This window comes from Pogoniulus pusillus, unplaced genomic scaffold (assembly GCF_015220805.1).
Source record: "Pogoniulus pusillus isolate bPogPus1 unplaced genomic scaffold, bPogPus1.pri scaffold_63_arrow_ctg1, whole genome shotgun sequence".
Taxonomy (NCBI): Eukaryota; Metazoa; Chordata; class Aves; order Piciformes; family Lybiidae; genus Pogoniulus; species Pogoniulus pusillus.
Window position 1 is genome coordinate 342,939 of NW_026974713.1, and position 17,103 is coordinate 360,041.

A 17,103-nucleotide genomic window follows, 5' to 3' on the forward strand; every position below is an offset into this window, starting at 1 on the left:
ACTCGGTGGCTACTGTGCAGCAGTGCGTTTTGTTAGGGTGATGCAACAATTTTTATTAGCCCCAAAAAGGGGTGTACACAACTAACTTAGCTTGAGATTGGTACAAGTGGAAGGTACAGATTGGCTCCAAGTTAAGTGTAAGGCAGAGATAGGTTAGCTTGCGGTAAACAACCTGAGGCTCCCACCCAGGGGGGCTGGCCGGGGTCAGCCCCCTGGGGCTGTGTCCGTCCCAGGGGCCAGCAGATTCCACCCCCTGACAGCTGTGCGTGGGTTGCTCATGGTTCTCAGCCTAGGCCCCTGGGAGCCTGTGAGGCTCCAAGGACACTTCTCATCACAGGGTCTGATGTTTACATTCCATACCTTGTTGCAGGAGAAAGCTTCCCACAGGGCTGTGTGCTGCCCTAGAAGCAATTGTGTAACCTTATGGAGAGGACAACTTCACATCACAGTGGGGATTCTGTGACATCATAAAGAGGGCTGTGTGCCATAGAGGATATTTTGCGTCATCTTAGAGAGTGCACTGTGACATCCTAGAGGAGTTTGTGTAACATCACAGAGAAGTCTATGTGACATCACAGAAGGCATTCTGTGACATCATAGAGAGGTCTGTGTGACATCATAGAGAGGTCTGTGTGACATGACAAAAAGCTTTCAGTGATGTTATAGAGCTGGGTGATGTGATAGAAGGCATTCCGTGACATCATAGAGAGGTCTGTGTGACATCACACAAGGCATTCTGTGACATTAAAGAGAGGGCTGTGTGACATCATAGGAAGGGCTGACATCATAGAAGTGATTCTGTAACTTTATGTAGAGCACTGTTTTACATCATTGTGAGGATTCTGTGACATAAAGAGCACTGTGTGATGTCATAGCATTTTGTGGCATCATAGAGGAGTTTGTGTGACATCATAGAGAGGGCTGTGTGATGTCATAGTAGTGATTCTGTACCTTTACAGAGAGGACTGTTTCACATCACAGTGGGGATTGTGTGGCACCATAGAGAGGTCTGTGTGACATCCCAGAAGGCATTATGTGATGTCATAGAGAGAGCACTGTGCCACCATAGAGGAGCTTGCACAACATCATAGAGAGGGCTCTGAGACATCATAGAGAGGCCTGTGTGACATCACAGAAGGCATTCTGGGACGTCAAAGAGAGGGCTGTGTGACATGATAGAAGGCACTCTGTGACATCATAGAGAGGTCTGCGTGACATGGCAGAAGGCATTCTGTGATGTCACAGAGAGGGCTGTCGTGTCATGGAGCGCATTCTGGGACACAATACAGAGGACTGTGGGATATCATGGTGAGAATTTTTGACATCTTAGAGAGGGCTCTGTGGCATCCTAGAGGAGTTTGTGGGACATCATAGAGAGGGCTGTGTGATGTCACAGAAGTGATTCTGTAACTTTATGTCCAGAAGCGTTTCAGGTCAGAGTGGGGATTGTGTGACATCATAAAGTGGGCTCTGGGAGATGGCAGAGAGAATTTGGTGACATCACAGCTACCTCTGTGTGACATGACAGAAGGCATTCAGTGACATCATAGAGAAGGATTTGTGATGTCCTAGCTGGCGTTCTGTGACATCATAGAGAGGCTGAGGTGGCTGAGTTGTCTGAGACTGCTGAGGTGACTGAGGTGGCTGAGGCGGCTGAGGCGGCTGAGGCAAAGGGCAGGCGAGTGGCAGGTAAGCGAGGAAGGAAGGAGCAGGCAAGCTCCTTATTCACCTGTTCACCCCCTTTTATAGCACAGTGCCCGAGGCTAATGGTCTCATTGGCCACACAATCACCCAATCACCTCTGGCAATCACCCAAACATACCCACAAAAGGCAGACCCCACAGGCTGCTCTCCTCCAAACATGGGGGGCGCAGACGCCTTGCACGCGACAGGGGCGTGGGCCTTATGGAACCCCTCTCATGCGACCAGACTAAACCAGACTGGGCTGTCTGGGTTCCATTTGTGCTGTTTTCCTGCCTCTGGCTGCAATGCAGACAGGCAGTAAACATGTCTGGACAGGACAGGACATGATCAAGCCCATTTTGTGACCCCTGGGACTCTCCACCACAAGGATTATGGCACAGACCCTGCCAGGCTCCTGAGGATGGACAAGGAGGCAATGAGGCCAATACAGCCTGGGCTACAATGCAGCACAAACTGGATCCCCTTGATGCTCCTGGGACTCACTGGATCCCTTCCAATTGGGACATGGATACTCTGAACCCCTCCCAGTACACACTGTGCTCCTTCCTAGTACTCCCTGGACCCTTGGCACCATCCCAGGGCACTCTGGGACATTTCCTAGTACAAATCAGACCTCCTGATCACCTCCAGTCTAGACCAGGCCACACACCAGTACAGACTGCTTTGGTTTTCCCTTTCTCAGTTCAGACCTGGCTCTCTACCACTGCTAATTGCTATTGTAGCCCACTCCCAGTACCCCTCTCAGCACAGCCTGGCCTCTGTCCCAGCACAAACTGGATCCTCAGACACCTTCCCCATACTCACTTGGCCCAGTCCCATTACAAACTGGATTCCCTGATCTGCTCCCAATGCACCTTAAGCCTCTCACACTCTCTCTAGCCAGTGTCCCCAGGCCCTATATGCCTAACCACTGCTCCTCTCCTGACCTCAGGCCCCTGCTCTACCCAAAAGGAGCTGAGCCCATTCCTCACTTCACCCATTCAACCTCAGCCCCTCCCTAAACCATCCCTGCCCTTAATTCTGCCTCCATTGCTCATCCTGGCCCCAGCCTTTACCCTTTGCATTGACCACTTGGCCTTAGTTGCAGCACTCAGCCCAGCCCCAACACAATCCCTGCTCCTCACAGCTGGCCCTCACCTGAACCCTGCCCAGCACCATCAAGAGGCCACCAAAGGCTCTCCTCAGCCTTGGCCTGAGCCCCAGCACTCAAAGGCATCTCTGAGCCTTCAGCCTTCCCATGGGCACCTCAGCCTCACACCTCCTTCCTGTGCTCTGAACTCTCATCTGTAACCCATTTCCACCCCTGTCTGACAGGGCAAGGGCCATGAGGTGCAGGAGCAGCCACATGGCCTTGAAAGAGGAGGTCTGGAGGAAGAAGATCTGCCAGGATGGACTTTGGAGGCTCTCACTGAGAAGCTGAAGGCTCAGAGAGTGCTGTGCTGCTGCCTCAAGGCTGCTGTGAGCTGCTGGAGCATTCTTGGGTGTGGGCAGAGAAGGAAGCCTTTAGGAAGTGCATCTTGGAAGGTTCAGGCTGTGGCTGAGGACAGAAATGTCACTCAAAGGGTAAAGCTGTGGTGCAAGAGGGGAGCCAGGAGTGTGGGCAGCCCATGTTTGGCTGTGTGCCAAGGCAACTCCAGCAAGGGTGGAAAGCCCTGAGGGAAGGAGTGGAACTGTCAGGGTGAGAGCTGGCTGGGGAAGCAAGATGGGAGCCTGAAGGGCAAGAGGTGCAGGCATGGGACAGCACAGGACAGGCTGCAGTGGGGATGGCCAAGGGCTCTGGCCAGGCTGAAAGGCCCCAGAGGATTGAGGCCTTTGTGCCCTTGGCTCTGGCAGTTGCTTCTGCTCCTATGGCTGGGGAGATGAAACTTTGTTTTGAGGCTCTCAGGATCTGCCTTGGCAAGGCCTGAGGGTCAGGGCTTGGCCTTTCTGCTTCACAAACCAAGCCCAGGCTTTTCTGGCCTGCACTTTGCCTTTGCCTCCCTGCACTCATGGCCTCCAAGGAGCTGCTCTAACAAGTCCCTGTGGAGGCTTTCTCAGGAACAACCCTCAGTGGGGCCCATCAAAGCTTCAAGGTTCTTTGAGTTTTTCTTCTGCCTTAGACTTCTTGAGAGGTCTCTTCAGTCTCCTGGCAGCTCCTCAAGTTCATGCAATGAGCCCTAAGTGCCCTCAGGAGCTGTTTTTCTCTCTGCAGTTATCTACAAGCTGTCAGAACACAGCAAACACAGCTCAGTGCTCATGGCAAAGGGAAGTATTTGATTATCTCTCAGATGAGAGGAGAGTGAGAGCAGCACCCAGCAAGGGAGAATGCTGCAGGCTGTCTGCTCAGGAAGTCTGTCCTGGCAGGAGAATCTGTCCCTTGAGAGCTGACATTGAATGGACAACTTCACTGCCCACCCTCCCAACCTCCCCATGCCTCTCACTGCCCACCTGGGGCTTCCCTCCCTGCTCCTTGCATCAGACTTCTGCACTGCTCTCTGCAGCTGGAGCTCACAGCTGCATGGTGTCACACAGCCTTCTCTACACAGTCACATCACCTCTCTGGGATGTCAAAAACCCTCTCAGTGGTGTCTCACATCCCCTTCTATGATGTCACAAAGCCACCTTGACTCTGTCACACAGCCCACTCTGTGATGGCTCACACTCTATATTGCCACACAAGCCTCTTTGTGAAGTCTCACATCCTGCTCTGTGATGTGACAATCATGCAACCTGCTCTGTGGTGCTGTGTAACCCTCTCTATGATGTCACACATCCTGCTCTGTGATGTCACAGGGCTGTTACGAAGGGGAGATTAATTAATGCCAGATGATGTTTTTCCCAAAATTAATATTATTAATGTTGATATTCAGAACTCTGCCAGCCCTGACCACTGATCTTAATAATGATCAGTTCTTCACGTGGCCATGGAAACACTTTACAGATACTGACCAGATCCAGCAATAACCAGCAAGGTACAGAAACATTAATTGAACTGGAGGATGGATCCCTCTCCCAGTGGAATATACTCACCACAACAGGGATTTGTTTGGAAAGTCAGGGAAAAATGAAATTGTGTTTCTTATAGTTCAAATATAAGAGTGTGAATAGAAATCAACTACTACAGAGATACAATTACCTTAGCGAAGGTGGGGAAGGGGTCAAGCAGCGGTGAAGCAGCAAAAACAGCAGCAACCAAACCAGCAGTGGGGGAAGATAGCAGCAGGCCCAGCTGAAGTGGCAGAAGCCAGCAAGGGGAAGGCCCAAGCTGTGCTTCCAGACAGTTGTGGATGCACGGAATTAATGTGGCCGAGTCAGGGATTTTATACAAAAATAGAGTTATTTTATATTCCCAAAAACCCACTCCAAAACTGTGTACAGAAATTTATTTAGCTTTAATTAGCAGATTCAGCTCATTTGAGAAGATCTACAGGATACCATATATAATCTGACTATTTTGGAAGTTAGAAGTTGGAAAAGGCTTGAGCTATTTATGAATAGCATTTCTCACTTAATAATAAAGCTGAGCCAAAATCAGTCAGGCTGACTTGGTCCAGTGGTCTGTGCTCTCACTCTCTCTTCTGAAGCTGTAGAAGAGTCGTTAAGAGGTATTCAGGTCTGCACAAAAGGTGTTGATGTGTGTAGCAGTCCTTTGGAACAGAGCACCAGGGGCTCCTGCTGCAGAATCTAACCAGACAGGGGGGGAGAATTCTCAGGCAGGCACAAATGCTCAGGCAGGCAGGATCTCTAAGGCAGGAACCCCAAAGGTGAGAAGTCCCCCAATATTTATACCCTTCCTAGACAAAGAGCAGAGTTACCACTGCCTAGGTGCGAAGACCACAGCCAAGCCCGATTCCAGCATGGGCACTGTGCGGGCACCCTTTGTGCTGGAAGGGCCCCTTGCTCATCCCCTTCATGCCTGCAGGTTGTGGGGGGGAGACAGGTCTTTTCGTGCCTTTTCCTCTCTCATTCAAGCCACAGAGGGAGAGGAATTTAGGGGTATACAGGACTCCAGGACACAGGGGCTGTGTCTCCTCTCTGTCAGCCCTGTCCCTCTGTGCTGGGGAAGAGCAGAGCTGTCCCTTGGAAGAGCCCAGCAGGTAAAGAACCCAGACTAGGGGACAACAGCAGGACCCCAGCCTGTTCTTGATCCATATGGTACATCCCAACCCCCTGCAGACACTCCTGCCCACCACATTTCAGTGCCACTGGTGCTCTGAGGAACATCCTCTGGTGTAGGAGTCTGTGGGCCCCCCAGGCAGGTTGGGGTCAGTTGTGTGGAAGGAGGCTGTGTATGGGGTTGCAATGTGCAGTGTGGATGGGAGAGGTTTGGGGGTTTTTTGGACTTCCTGGATCAGCACTGCTGCCTCTTGTCTGAACCAGGAGAGATCAAAGGGCACAGCCTGGGGAAGGAACCTACCTGCCAACAGCACAGAGCTGGCAAACGGGGGTTGGGATCACACCGTAAGGACCAGGGTATCTTGCCCTCCCCACCCCCCACCTGCACCTGCAATCTCAGCACAGGGATTCGAGATCTGACCCCACATCATGGCAAGTGAGTGTTGGCTGCTGTGATGTGTCAGGTGTAAGAGGCTGTATTGACCAAGGCAGGATATCAGGGTTTGAGCTGCTGGGGTCAGGTGCTTCCATCTTCCCCAGGTAACAGCAGTGACCTCTTCCCCTACCGCATGGCCTCACAGAAGGACCCAGGTAAGAACAGGGAGGAGAAGCACCCAGAGAATAAGACAGAGCAAGCGAAGTACAGCCGCAAGAAAGTGGAGGACAAAGAGGTCAAGCCAGAGGATAACAGTGAGGAGAATGATGACTATGATGAGGATGAAGAGGAAGAGAACAGGTTCATGGTATCTCCCTCTGTGCCACTCAAGCAGCTGATTCAGTACCCTGAATATGGGCAGAGCTTAACATGGCCCTCTGGCCACATTGACCACCGCCGAACCCACACTGGCGAGAAGCCGCTCAGCTGTGCTGACTGTGGGAAGAGCTTCACACTGCGCTCAAACCTCACTGTCCACAGCCGAATCCACACCGGCGAGAAGCCTTTTAGCTGTGCTGACTATGGCAGGAGCTTCACACTGCACTCTAACCTCATTGCCCATCGCCAAATCCACACTGGCAAGAAGCCCTACAGCTGTCCCAACAGCTTCATGCATCACTCATGCCTCATTAACCACCATAGAATCCACACGGGCGAGAAGCCCTTCAGCTGTGCTGCCTGCGGCAAGAGTTTCACTCAGAAGTCTGCCCTCAGCCAGCACTGCAGTGTCCATACCACTGAGAAGTCCTTCAGCTGCAGAGACTGCGGCAAGAGCTTCAAACACAGCTCAGATCTCACCATCCACCGCCGCATCCACACCAGAGAGAAGCTGTTCCCCTGTGCAGAGTGAGGCAAGAGCTTCACCATGAGCTACAGATACATCCAACACAGACTCATCCACAGCAGTGAGAAACCCTACACCTGCTCTGACTGCGGCAAGAGCTTCACTCAAAGCAGCAGTCTCAGTTACCACCGCCGTACCCACTGTGGTGACCAACCCATGCTGCAGGGGAAGCACAACTAGACCCACCCCGGGTCTGTTGGGGTAAATGTGCCCCCACCCCAAGAAAGCCTTTCCAGCAGATTGAACCAAAATTGCCTCTTTTTCACCCCTCTGTCCAGTGCCCAGTTGTGTCAATAAAATCCCAAAGTGACCCAAATCCTGTCTTTTTGCTTTTATTTTGGACATTGCTGCCCACAGTGCCCAAGTGTTGGGGGCATTTGTTCCCTAAGAATGGGGCTGGAGCCCTGTGCCCAGTTCAGGTGGTTCAAAGTGAGGTTCTCAGAAGAGTCTTGAGAGTGTCTTGCTGGGGGATGGTCTCAGGGGCATCTCAGAGGGATTTTTTTGGGGAGTATTACAGGATGTTAGGTGTTTGAGGGTCTGGAGGGCTCTGGGATTGACTTTGGGGATCTTTATAGTGTGTAGGAGGGATCTCAGGGAGGTCTTTGGAAGTACCTGGAAAGGTTCTGTCAGGTTTCCAGTGAGGAGCTTGTTGCAGAAGGGGGGGAAATATTAATTGGTGCAAGATGATATTCTGTAAAAATATAGAATTGATTAATTTCAGTACTCTGAGCTCTCACCACCCCAACCACTGAATTTTAATATTAATATCTGTTCTTGCTTGGTTATGGAAGACATTCTGGGAATAACATCAAAGAATCACTTGTTAATAAGTAGCAAACATCCACACTATAAACAGAGAGAGGACTCTCCCTGCGGTCAGTATGCCACCTGGGGCCAGTATGCTGCTTGCCCAGCAGCTGGGCCCAAGCCCTGTCTGCTCCATGGCAGAAGGCAGTAGAGATTACAGAGGCATTAAAGCATTTACTCACAAATTCTGATTAGTTATCAGTCACCCTCTGGGGCTACGTCACAGCCTGTACAAGTGTCTGATCTTCAGGAACTCTGCCCATGGACTTTGAGGCTGGAATCCTCCTGGCTTCAGGGGAAAGGATGCAGACATGGAATCTCTGAACTTGATCTCCTGGCTTCTTCTGGATGCTCTGTCCAGGGATTCTTAGGCAGGACCTTCAGGTGCAGAGTCAGGATGCTCTCTGGTCTCAGCACAGTCTCACATTGGCCACACAGGCTGATTGCGTGTAGACAATCCAGGGTCTGCTCCTGGTAACTTGCAGCAGAGGAGCTTACCAGGCAGTGATCAGGCAGCAGGTGTGCAATGGGGTGCATGGCTGCACGGGAGACTGAGCTCCATAGATACAGGCAGGCAATGCAGGATCTAGTCCTGGTAACTCACAGCAGTGGTGTGCAGGTGTGCATGGCTGGCTGGGAGCCCATGGGAGATTCTGTCTCTGTAGAAAAGAGTAGATGCACTGTGGGTGAACAGGCAGGAAGTCAGGCAAGCAGGCAGGCATAAGCAGGCATAAGCAAAAGCAAAAGCACTTTGCTTACCTGTCTACCCCTATTTATCAAATGTGGGCTGAGATTAATGGCCCTTTGGCCACCACAGTGACCAATCAGCTTGGCAGTTAGCCAAAGCATACCATAATAGGCAAAAGCCACAAGCCTGCTTTTCCCTAACTTGGGAAAAGCATGGGCCTTGCACTAGGCAGGCACAAGCCAAGTCTGTGTGTCTTACACAACCATGTTACACACCCTGGGCCCTGGGCAGGCCAGACTTTATGACGCCAGGTGTACTGTGTTTCCTTGTGCTCGTTTATGTGTTTACCTCTGGTGTGGGCACAAAAACCTGCCCAGGCCAGGCAAAGCATCTATAAGCCTATTTGGGCCTATGGGCCCTCCACGACAGGGCTCTACTGCTTTCCAGCAGGCCTGCAGCTTCCAAAGGGCTTCTCCCTACCTCAGCAGTTTTCCTGATGGATTCCTGCTAATCTGGGGCTTCCCTGAGGCTTTCCACCCACCTAGAAGTGGGAAGAGATTTCTTGGAGTGTTCAGGAGCTTTTTTAAGAGTGCAAAGAGTTAAACCATCCCAAGAGAGGCTGCTGTGTCTCAGCACAGTTCCCAGCAATACTCCCAGCAGGACCTCTCCTCTGCTGCTTGGCTCCGCAGCTCTCAGCAGTGTGCCTGACCTGCTGCTGCACAAGCCGGAGCTTGCTGAGCTGCTGCACAAACCCACAGGCTCTGTGCTCAAGCTGCTGCACTGGAAGCTGAAAGTGCCTGTGCAGATGTCATGGGATGGGCCAGGGGTCTTCAGGCAGAGAGACCTCTCCCCACAAATAAGTGATACAGGCACAGCTTGGAGCTATGCAGCATGCAGAAACCCACAGAAAGGCCCTGGGGCAAGGAACTGGCAACCAGCTAAGGAAGTGTGGCCACCTGTGGGACTGGGAAACTGAATCTGTGAGAGTGACTGGGACATGTGGAGCTCCCCCACTGGAGGAAGTCTTTAGGAGTGGTGAGACATTGCTGAATCCTGGCTTTAGCATCCCCTGCTGTTCTTCCTTTCCTATCCTCTAACTTTCCCTTGGCACACAGAAGCAAAAATAACATTGAAGTGCCTTTCTCAAACATCTCCTGGCTCCAGATCAGTTTAATTTGGGGGATCCTTACAAGAACCTTCTCTGCTGAGCCAGCAGATTGAGATGAAGACTGTTTAAGTTTTGAGTCTGCTGCACCAGGATCACTGCAATGACTGAAGGGCACTGGTGGGGCAGTAGAATTCCTGCTGGGAGCACAGGGTGCACAGAAAAGCAGCAACTGCTGGGAGAAGGAAAAGCTGCTCAGAATCCCTGTGCCTATGAGGAGACAGTAGGAGGGTTAGTGGAAATATCTTGCAGAATTAGCTGCTTGCTTGCCCACGGGAAATGTGGTCAGAGCCCTCACGGATCAGTGTGATCAAAGGCAGTGCCACTTGGACTCCAGATGATTCAATGTCATAGTCATAGAATCAACCAGGTTGGAACAGACTTCCAAGATCATCCATTCCAACCTATCCCCCAACCCTATCCAGTCAACTAGATCGTGGCACTAAATGCCTCATCCAGTCTTTTCTTGAAGACTTTCAGGGACAGTGCCTCCACCACCTCCCTGGGCAGCCCCTTCCAATGCCAATCACTCTCTCTGTGAAGAACTTCCTCCTAACATCCACCCTATATTTCCGCCAGCACAACTTGAGACTGTGTCCCCTTGTTCTATTGGTGGTTGCCTGGATCATTTGGCACTCAATGAATACCCTCAGGGCCACAAGGCACACACCTACACATTAGCATAATTAGTCAAGGACAACCCACTCCATCAGCATAAACCACGCCTTGTTTTTCTCATTCACAAGGTGTCCTTTATCCCTTCTGAGATAAGTTAGCCAGCAGCTGGTGGGAACCAAGGTCAGCATCCATCTGTTCTTCTTCTCCTTCACTCTGTTCTCACATCTCGTCCTCACTTTGCATTCCCACAATTCCCCCCTTTTGTTTTGTTTTTAAAAATTAAGGTATCAGTTCTCACCCAATTTGCAGGGCCCCTGCAAAAGGAATGAAAAACACAGCACCCCAAAACACTACTAACAAAGGCAGCTGCTCCCCATCTTGTCCAATGCATAGGTCTGCCCCTCATAACAGAGGGTCGAACTGATAGCTCTACCTTTGCAATTGCCTGTTCATTCAAACAGCATTGCTAGAAGCCTGTGAAGCTCCTAAATTCATTGAGGGTGATCAAAGCACAACCCTATCTCAGTACACATTCCAGTGCACAGCCACCTGAGCAAGGCCTCTGCTCACCACCAGGAAAACAGAACAGGCTGAACACAACAAACCCAAGCACATTCATTCCCTAAACCAGAGTACTTTCTAATTTTTCCTTCTCTCTCCTCTCCTCTCCCTTCCCTCCTTCCTTTTTTTTTTTTTTTGAGTGCAATGGTGTGCAGTTAGCATAACCAGGTGCAAAGTGCAGTATCTGAAGGCATAACCTGCATAAGTGTGATGGTAGAACCGCAGTGGCCTCTCACACATCTCTTAAAGTGCAGCATCGTTTTATGCCACAGAAAAGCAATGCCCAATCGGGTGTGAAAACTGGATCTGATAATCTTTGCCACATTAACCTTGCCTAGGTCATAACCATCTTACCTCTCTGCTTGTGTTCACATGATCCTTGTCCTTAAAAAGAAGAAACCTAAGAGATAAGAAAAAAATCTCTAATCTCTACAACAAACTCTTCTCCTTAACTATATTAATGCTAGAAATTGATAAATTAAAGGAAAATTTAAAGACCATGAAATCAGTGCTAAGACAAAACCCAAAAAATCCAAGATGTTACATTACATCGAGCTCCTTAGAACTGCTGGCATGTAGGGAAAAAAAAAGAACCCTTTAAGTCAGCCAACTCAAAAGAAAAGGAAAAATAAATTGTCAACCTATCAGTCTCACCTGGGTAAAACAACTACAGACTTAACATTCTCACTCCAATATACTATTGCAGTTAACAGGCACTTAACATCTGATTCAGTAACCTCTAGGATCTGTTACAGTCAAAAGGCTAAAAGCCATTATCAGAATTGTATCACTTTAAAACAATAGCTGCACTTCCTGGCTGGAAAGGTGCAAGAAGGCAGGGGGTGGGGGGTGGGCCCTGCTGACCTGGCACTGGATGGGGGGGAGGCAGGGTGCTTCCCAGTGCCAGGCTGTGCTCAGGGGGAGGGGGGGATGTAGGTGTGCATTCCATTGCCAGGCTGTGCTCAAGCACCCAAGCCGAGGGTGGGGAGTGGGCGTGGCAGTGTGCCCTGTTGTGTGGGACTTGCACATTTGCCCATGATAAAGTCATTATCACGACGGTGAATCTGCTGGAGCCTGTTTCCATGGCTTGACCCATCTTGCCAGAATCCACCGTATGCTGTCCCCTGTCAGCAGGCACAGACATCCCTGAGCAGTCATTTTAACTTCCACAGGGCATTTCCATTCTCCTGTAGTCAAATCTTTATATCGTACAAGAATTTTTGTATCTGCCTTTCTGTTTTCTCTACATCAATGACCCCCATGTGTTACCCCTGGGGGTTCCTGCCTGTCGCCCGCTGGTCGCAAATAGCTCAACACAGGCAATGCTTTCCCTAATCAGTCATGTGGAGCACTTCTGCTCTCCCCTCCTGTTTGTTTATTGAGCAAACCTTTCAGAGTCTGATGTGCCCTTTCCATAACAGCTTGTCCAGTAGGGGAATGAGGGATTCCAGTGATGTGCTGAATGCCTGACTTCTGACAGAAGTCCTTAAATGTTCCAGAGACATAGGCTGGACTGCAGAATGCACATACAAATGTTCCATGGCATGAGGAGCTGTTTCACCAGTTTGTGCTGTTGCCCAAATAACCAATGAGAAGGTGTTGATGCAAACACTTACATGTGGCCAAATTCTGCTGTGTGAGTTACATTTGCCAGACCTGTAAGGGTAACAGGCCTCTGGGTTCACTCCTAGCCCCATACCAAACCCCATTTGTTGACAGTCTGGGCAAGAATTGACAATGCCTTGGGCATCACTGCTGGGTATCTGGAATTGCCTGACAAGCATCTTTGCAGCCTGGTGAAAAAAGGAATGTGACAGACATGCTTGCTCAAGGCTGTTCATTGCTGGCCCATTCCAAGCAGGTGCTGCCAGTCCTTGTTCCATTCCTCGTGTATGAGGGGTTTTATGGCAGCTCTTACTGCTGCAGCTCTGTAAGCTGTTTTCCCTGACATCCTCAGGCTCTCAGCGGCTTCCAGCACTTGGTCTGGATCAGTGTCCTTCGGCAAGGTACTTAACACTCCTTTTGTTTTCTCATTAGCATTGTTGAAAGCCAATAGGTCAAACATCTTGGCCTTCATTTCCTCGGCTAAGTCTGGATTAGTCATGATGCTCTGATATAAGCAATCAAGGAAACTTGAGTATTTCTCAGCATCCCCCTGCCTTAGGATGGTAAAGGCAGATGTAGAGAGCGCAGGGTCATGAAGAGTTAGCAAGGCTTTATGTGCCAGCTGTGGAGATAATTGCAGCACCTCTGTTTGAAAGCCTGCTTGGAAATCTGCACTTGCAAAGGGCCCAGTCCCCTGAAGCATCTGTGGTTGAACCCCGTACAAAGGGTCCGTGTTCTGCCGTGGCACAGCCGCAGCACTGTCGCATAGTTCTGTCCATCTGTGGTAAAACAGCAACTGCTGAGAGGGGCTAAGTGTGGAATTTATGAACATTCTTATGTCGTACGGTGCTAAGAGCTGAGCCCTAAATCAATGCTGCAGCAGCCACTGGGTAAATGGGGACACAAACCTGTAAGATGCTGTTGCCTGCTTAGCTCTCTTGTTACTTTCCATTCTATCGCCACCCACTGCCCTCCTCTTTGAGCCCCTGTAACCACCGCAAACGCTGATGGGAGCATTTCACCCTCAACAAGAGCATTGTTAATAATACCTTTCCACCTAGTAGCCAGGTCGCCCCTATCAACAGGCCCCACAGCTCCTGTCCCAAGTGATGGGGCATTAAGGGGCATGGGACACACCCCTGGGGCAGGCTCCAGGGCAGGCATTGTAGGATTTAATGGGAGAGGGGCAGGGGGCGCTGGCAAGTGACCAGCATTATACTCATCCACTTTCTCTGCTGGTTCCTCCTTGGCTTCCAGCTTCTGGGGTCTGTCAAGAAGGTCTTGTAGCTGCACATCTCTCAGCCCAGGGGATTTGGCTCCATGGGGATGGTCTATGGGTGTTGGAGGTGTGGAAGGCAGCAAAGTTGGATTCAGAGACCAATTTTCCCTTGGAGCTGTCGATGCTGGGGGCTGCTCACAGCAGGAGTGGTGTCTGGCTTGCTGTCAGATGACCCAGAGGAGGACAATGGAGGTGTCTGCAGTTCTGGTCGCTTCTTCTTTGCCTTGCCTCCACCTTTCATGCTTCACTCTGAAGCCTCAGTTCTATTGGGATGCAGCAGGGTGAGTGTTGGGCTCCTGCAATGCCTGATAGGAGCCCTGGGGCAGCTGAGATTCTGCAGGGCCACAGGCTGCTGAGTGACTTGTGCTGGTGGCCAGGTCATGCAGGATGATCATAGAGTCATAGAATCATAGAATCAACTAGGTTGGAAGAGACCTCCCCGATCGTTCAGTCCAACCTAGCACCCAGCCCTGTCAACCAGACCATGGCACTAAGTGCCTCATCCAGGCTTTCCTTGAACACCTCCAGGGACAGCAACTCCACCACCTCCCTGGGCAGCCCATTCCAGTGCCAATCACTCTCTCTGCCAACAACTTCCTCCTAACATCCAACCTAGACTTTCCCCGGCACAACTTGAGACTGTGTCCCCTTGTTCTGTTGCTGGTTGTCTGGGAGAAGAGACCAACCCCACCTGGCTACAACCTCCCTTCAGGTAGTTGTAGACAGCAATGAGGTCACCCCTGAGCCTTCTCTTCTCCAGGCTAAACAAGCCCAACTCCCTCAGCCTCTCCTCATAGGGTTTGTGTTCCAGGCCCCTCACCACCTTTGTCACCCTTCTCTGGACACCTCCTAGCACCTCAACATCTCTCTTGAATTGAGTGGCCCAAAACTGGACACAGTGCCCAAGGTGTGGCCTGACCAGTGCTGAGCACAGGGCAAGAATAACCTCCCTCATCCTACTGACCACACAGTTCCTGATGCAGGCCAGGATGCCATTGGCTCTCTTGGCCACCTGGGCACACTGCTGGCTCAGCTTCAGCCTACTATGCACCAGTACCCCCAGGTCCCTTTCTTCCTGGCTGCTCTCCAGCCACTCTGACCCCAGCCTGTAGCACTGCTTGGGCTTGTTGTGGTCAAAGTGCAGAATCCTGCACTGGCCTTGTTAAATCTCATCCCATTGGCCTCTGCCCACCCATCCAGCCTGGCCAGGTCCCTCTGCAGGGCTCTCCTACCTTCCAAAAGATCCACACCTGCTCCTAGCTTGGTGTCCTCTGCAAACTTACTGATGCTGGACTCAGTGCCCTCGTCCAGATCATCAATAAAGACATTGAACAGGACAGGGCCCAGCACTGATCCTTGGGGCACACCACCAGTGACAGCTGCCAACTGGATATAGCACCATTCATCACCACTCTCTGAGCTCTGCCATCCAGCCAGTTCCTGACCCAGCACACAGTGAATCTGTCCAAGCCATGAGCTGCCAGCTTGGCCAGGAGCTTCTCGTGGCAGACAGTGTCAAAGGCTTTGCTGCAGTCCAGCTAGACTCCATCCACAGCCTGCCCCACGCTCACCAGGCAGGTAACCTGATCATAAAAGGAGATCAGGTTGGTGAGGCAGGACCTGCCCTTCCTAAACCCATGCTGGCTGGGCCTGATCCCTTGGCCATCCTGTAGGTGCTGTGTGATGGCGCTCAAGATGACCTGTTCCATGCCCTTGCCTGGCACTGAGGTCAGGCTCTCACTCTAACAGATGGCTTTCAGCACCTGTTTTCACAGGATCACAGGAGCAGAGGATGTTAGGGGTGGAAGGGACCTCCACAGATCATTGAGTCCAACCTTCCTGCCAGAGCAGGACCATAGAATCTATCACAGGGCACACAGGAATGCATTCAGACAGGGCTAGAAAGTCACCAGAGAAGGAGACTCCACAACCTCTCTGGGCAGCCTGTGCCAGTGCTCTGTGACCCTTACAGTCAAGAAGTTCATCATGCCAAGGTGTAACTTCCTGTGCTGCAGTTTGTACCCATTACCCCAGATACCCATGGTGAAATATTCCAGCTGAGGTCTCACCAGGGCAGAATAGAGGGGGAGGAGAACCTCCCTTGGCCTACTGGCCACACTCCTCTTAACACACCCCAGGATCCCATTGGCCTTCATGGGTGGGGTCAGAGGTGATGAAACTCTTCTGGGAAGAGACCAAAACCTCCACACATGCAGCTTGGAAGGTTCAGACTGGAGATGAGGACAAAGAAATGTCACTCAGCTGACAGATCTGATAGGGATGAGGTCCCCCAGAGGCCTCAAGGAATGGCCACTGAGAGCAGAGACACCTCAGGGAAGGTGTGGACATGTCCATGTGAGAGCTAGGTGGAGAAGCAGGATGGGAGTCAGCAGCCTGAAGGAAAGAGCTGCAGGCATTGGACAGTGTAGCACAGGCTGCAGCAGGCAGGGCCAAGGGCTCTGGCCAGGCTGAAAGTCCAACAGGACCAAGGGCTCTGTCCCCTTGGCTCTGGCAGTTGCCTCTGCCACCAAGGCCTGGGAGGACATTGGATATGGTAATATTAAATGCAGAGGTTTTATAGAGTTGTGTGACTGTGGTGCAGCTATTGCCCAGCCATGGACAGGAGAGAGTTCAGTGAGTGCTGAGGTAGAGACAAAGTGGAAAGTTGGAAGCACCTTAGAGAATGGTGCAGCAAATGCAAACAAGTGTAAGGCAGAGTCTGTGGCTTTCGCCTGTCTCTGCTTCCTTAGAACTGCTCAGACACAGTGTAGGAGTTGTTGAGAGAATATGAGCAATGTCTGTGCCCATTGGAGTGTAATCCTAACGCAGTCCTAGTGCAGGTGTGTGCAGCCAAGCAGAGTCATTACATGATTTGTAATCCTATTCTGTAGCCTTCTGATAGGAAGTCTCTAAGCCCATGCTTGGGGTGCAATGAACAAACTGGATTGGAACTCGCTGATGTTAAGCTTTTTCCCTGTCTCTTATCACCCTCTGATCCTGTGGAAAACAGCCTGTGACAGGAGGAGAAACTTTTCTGGGAGGCTTTCAGGCTCTGCTGTTCCAAGGGCTGTGGTCAGGGCTTGGCCTTTCTGCTCCATAAACCAAGCCCAAGGGTTTCTGCCCTGCACTCTGCCTTTGTCTCCTGCACTCACAGCCTCAATGAGCTGCTCTAAGGAGTCCCTGGGAGGCTTTGTCAGTAACGACCCTCAGTGGGGCCAATCAATGCTTCAAGGCACTTTGGGGCTTGCTTCTGATTTGCACTGCTGCAGAGACTTGTTCAGGCTGCTGACAGCACCTGAGG

At 51.1% G+C, this 17,103-nt stretch overlaps 1 protein-coding gene across 1 annotated transcript in view; it reads left to right on the plus strand.

Annotated features, from left to right (window-relative positions):
* LOC135174396 (zinc finger protein 850-like) overlaps positions 1–17,103 on the plus strand; it is a 393,382-nt gene that overhangs the window by 155,864 nt on the left and 220,415 nt on the right. Inside the window, 2 exon segments of the mRNA XM_064141675.1 lie at positions 6,620–7,212; positions 16,868–16,871. Of these exon segments, the coding sequence (XP_063997745.1) occupies positions 6,620–7,212; positions 16,868–16,871 (597 nt within the window).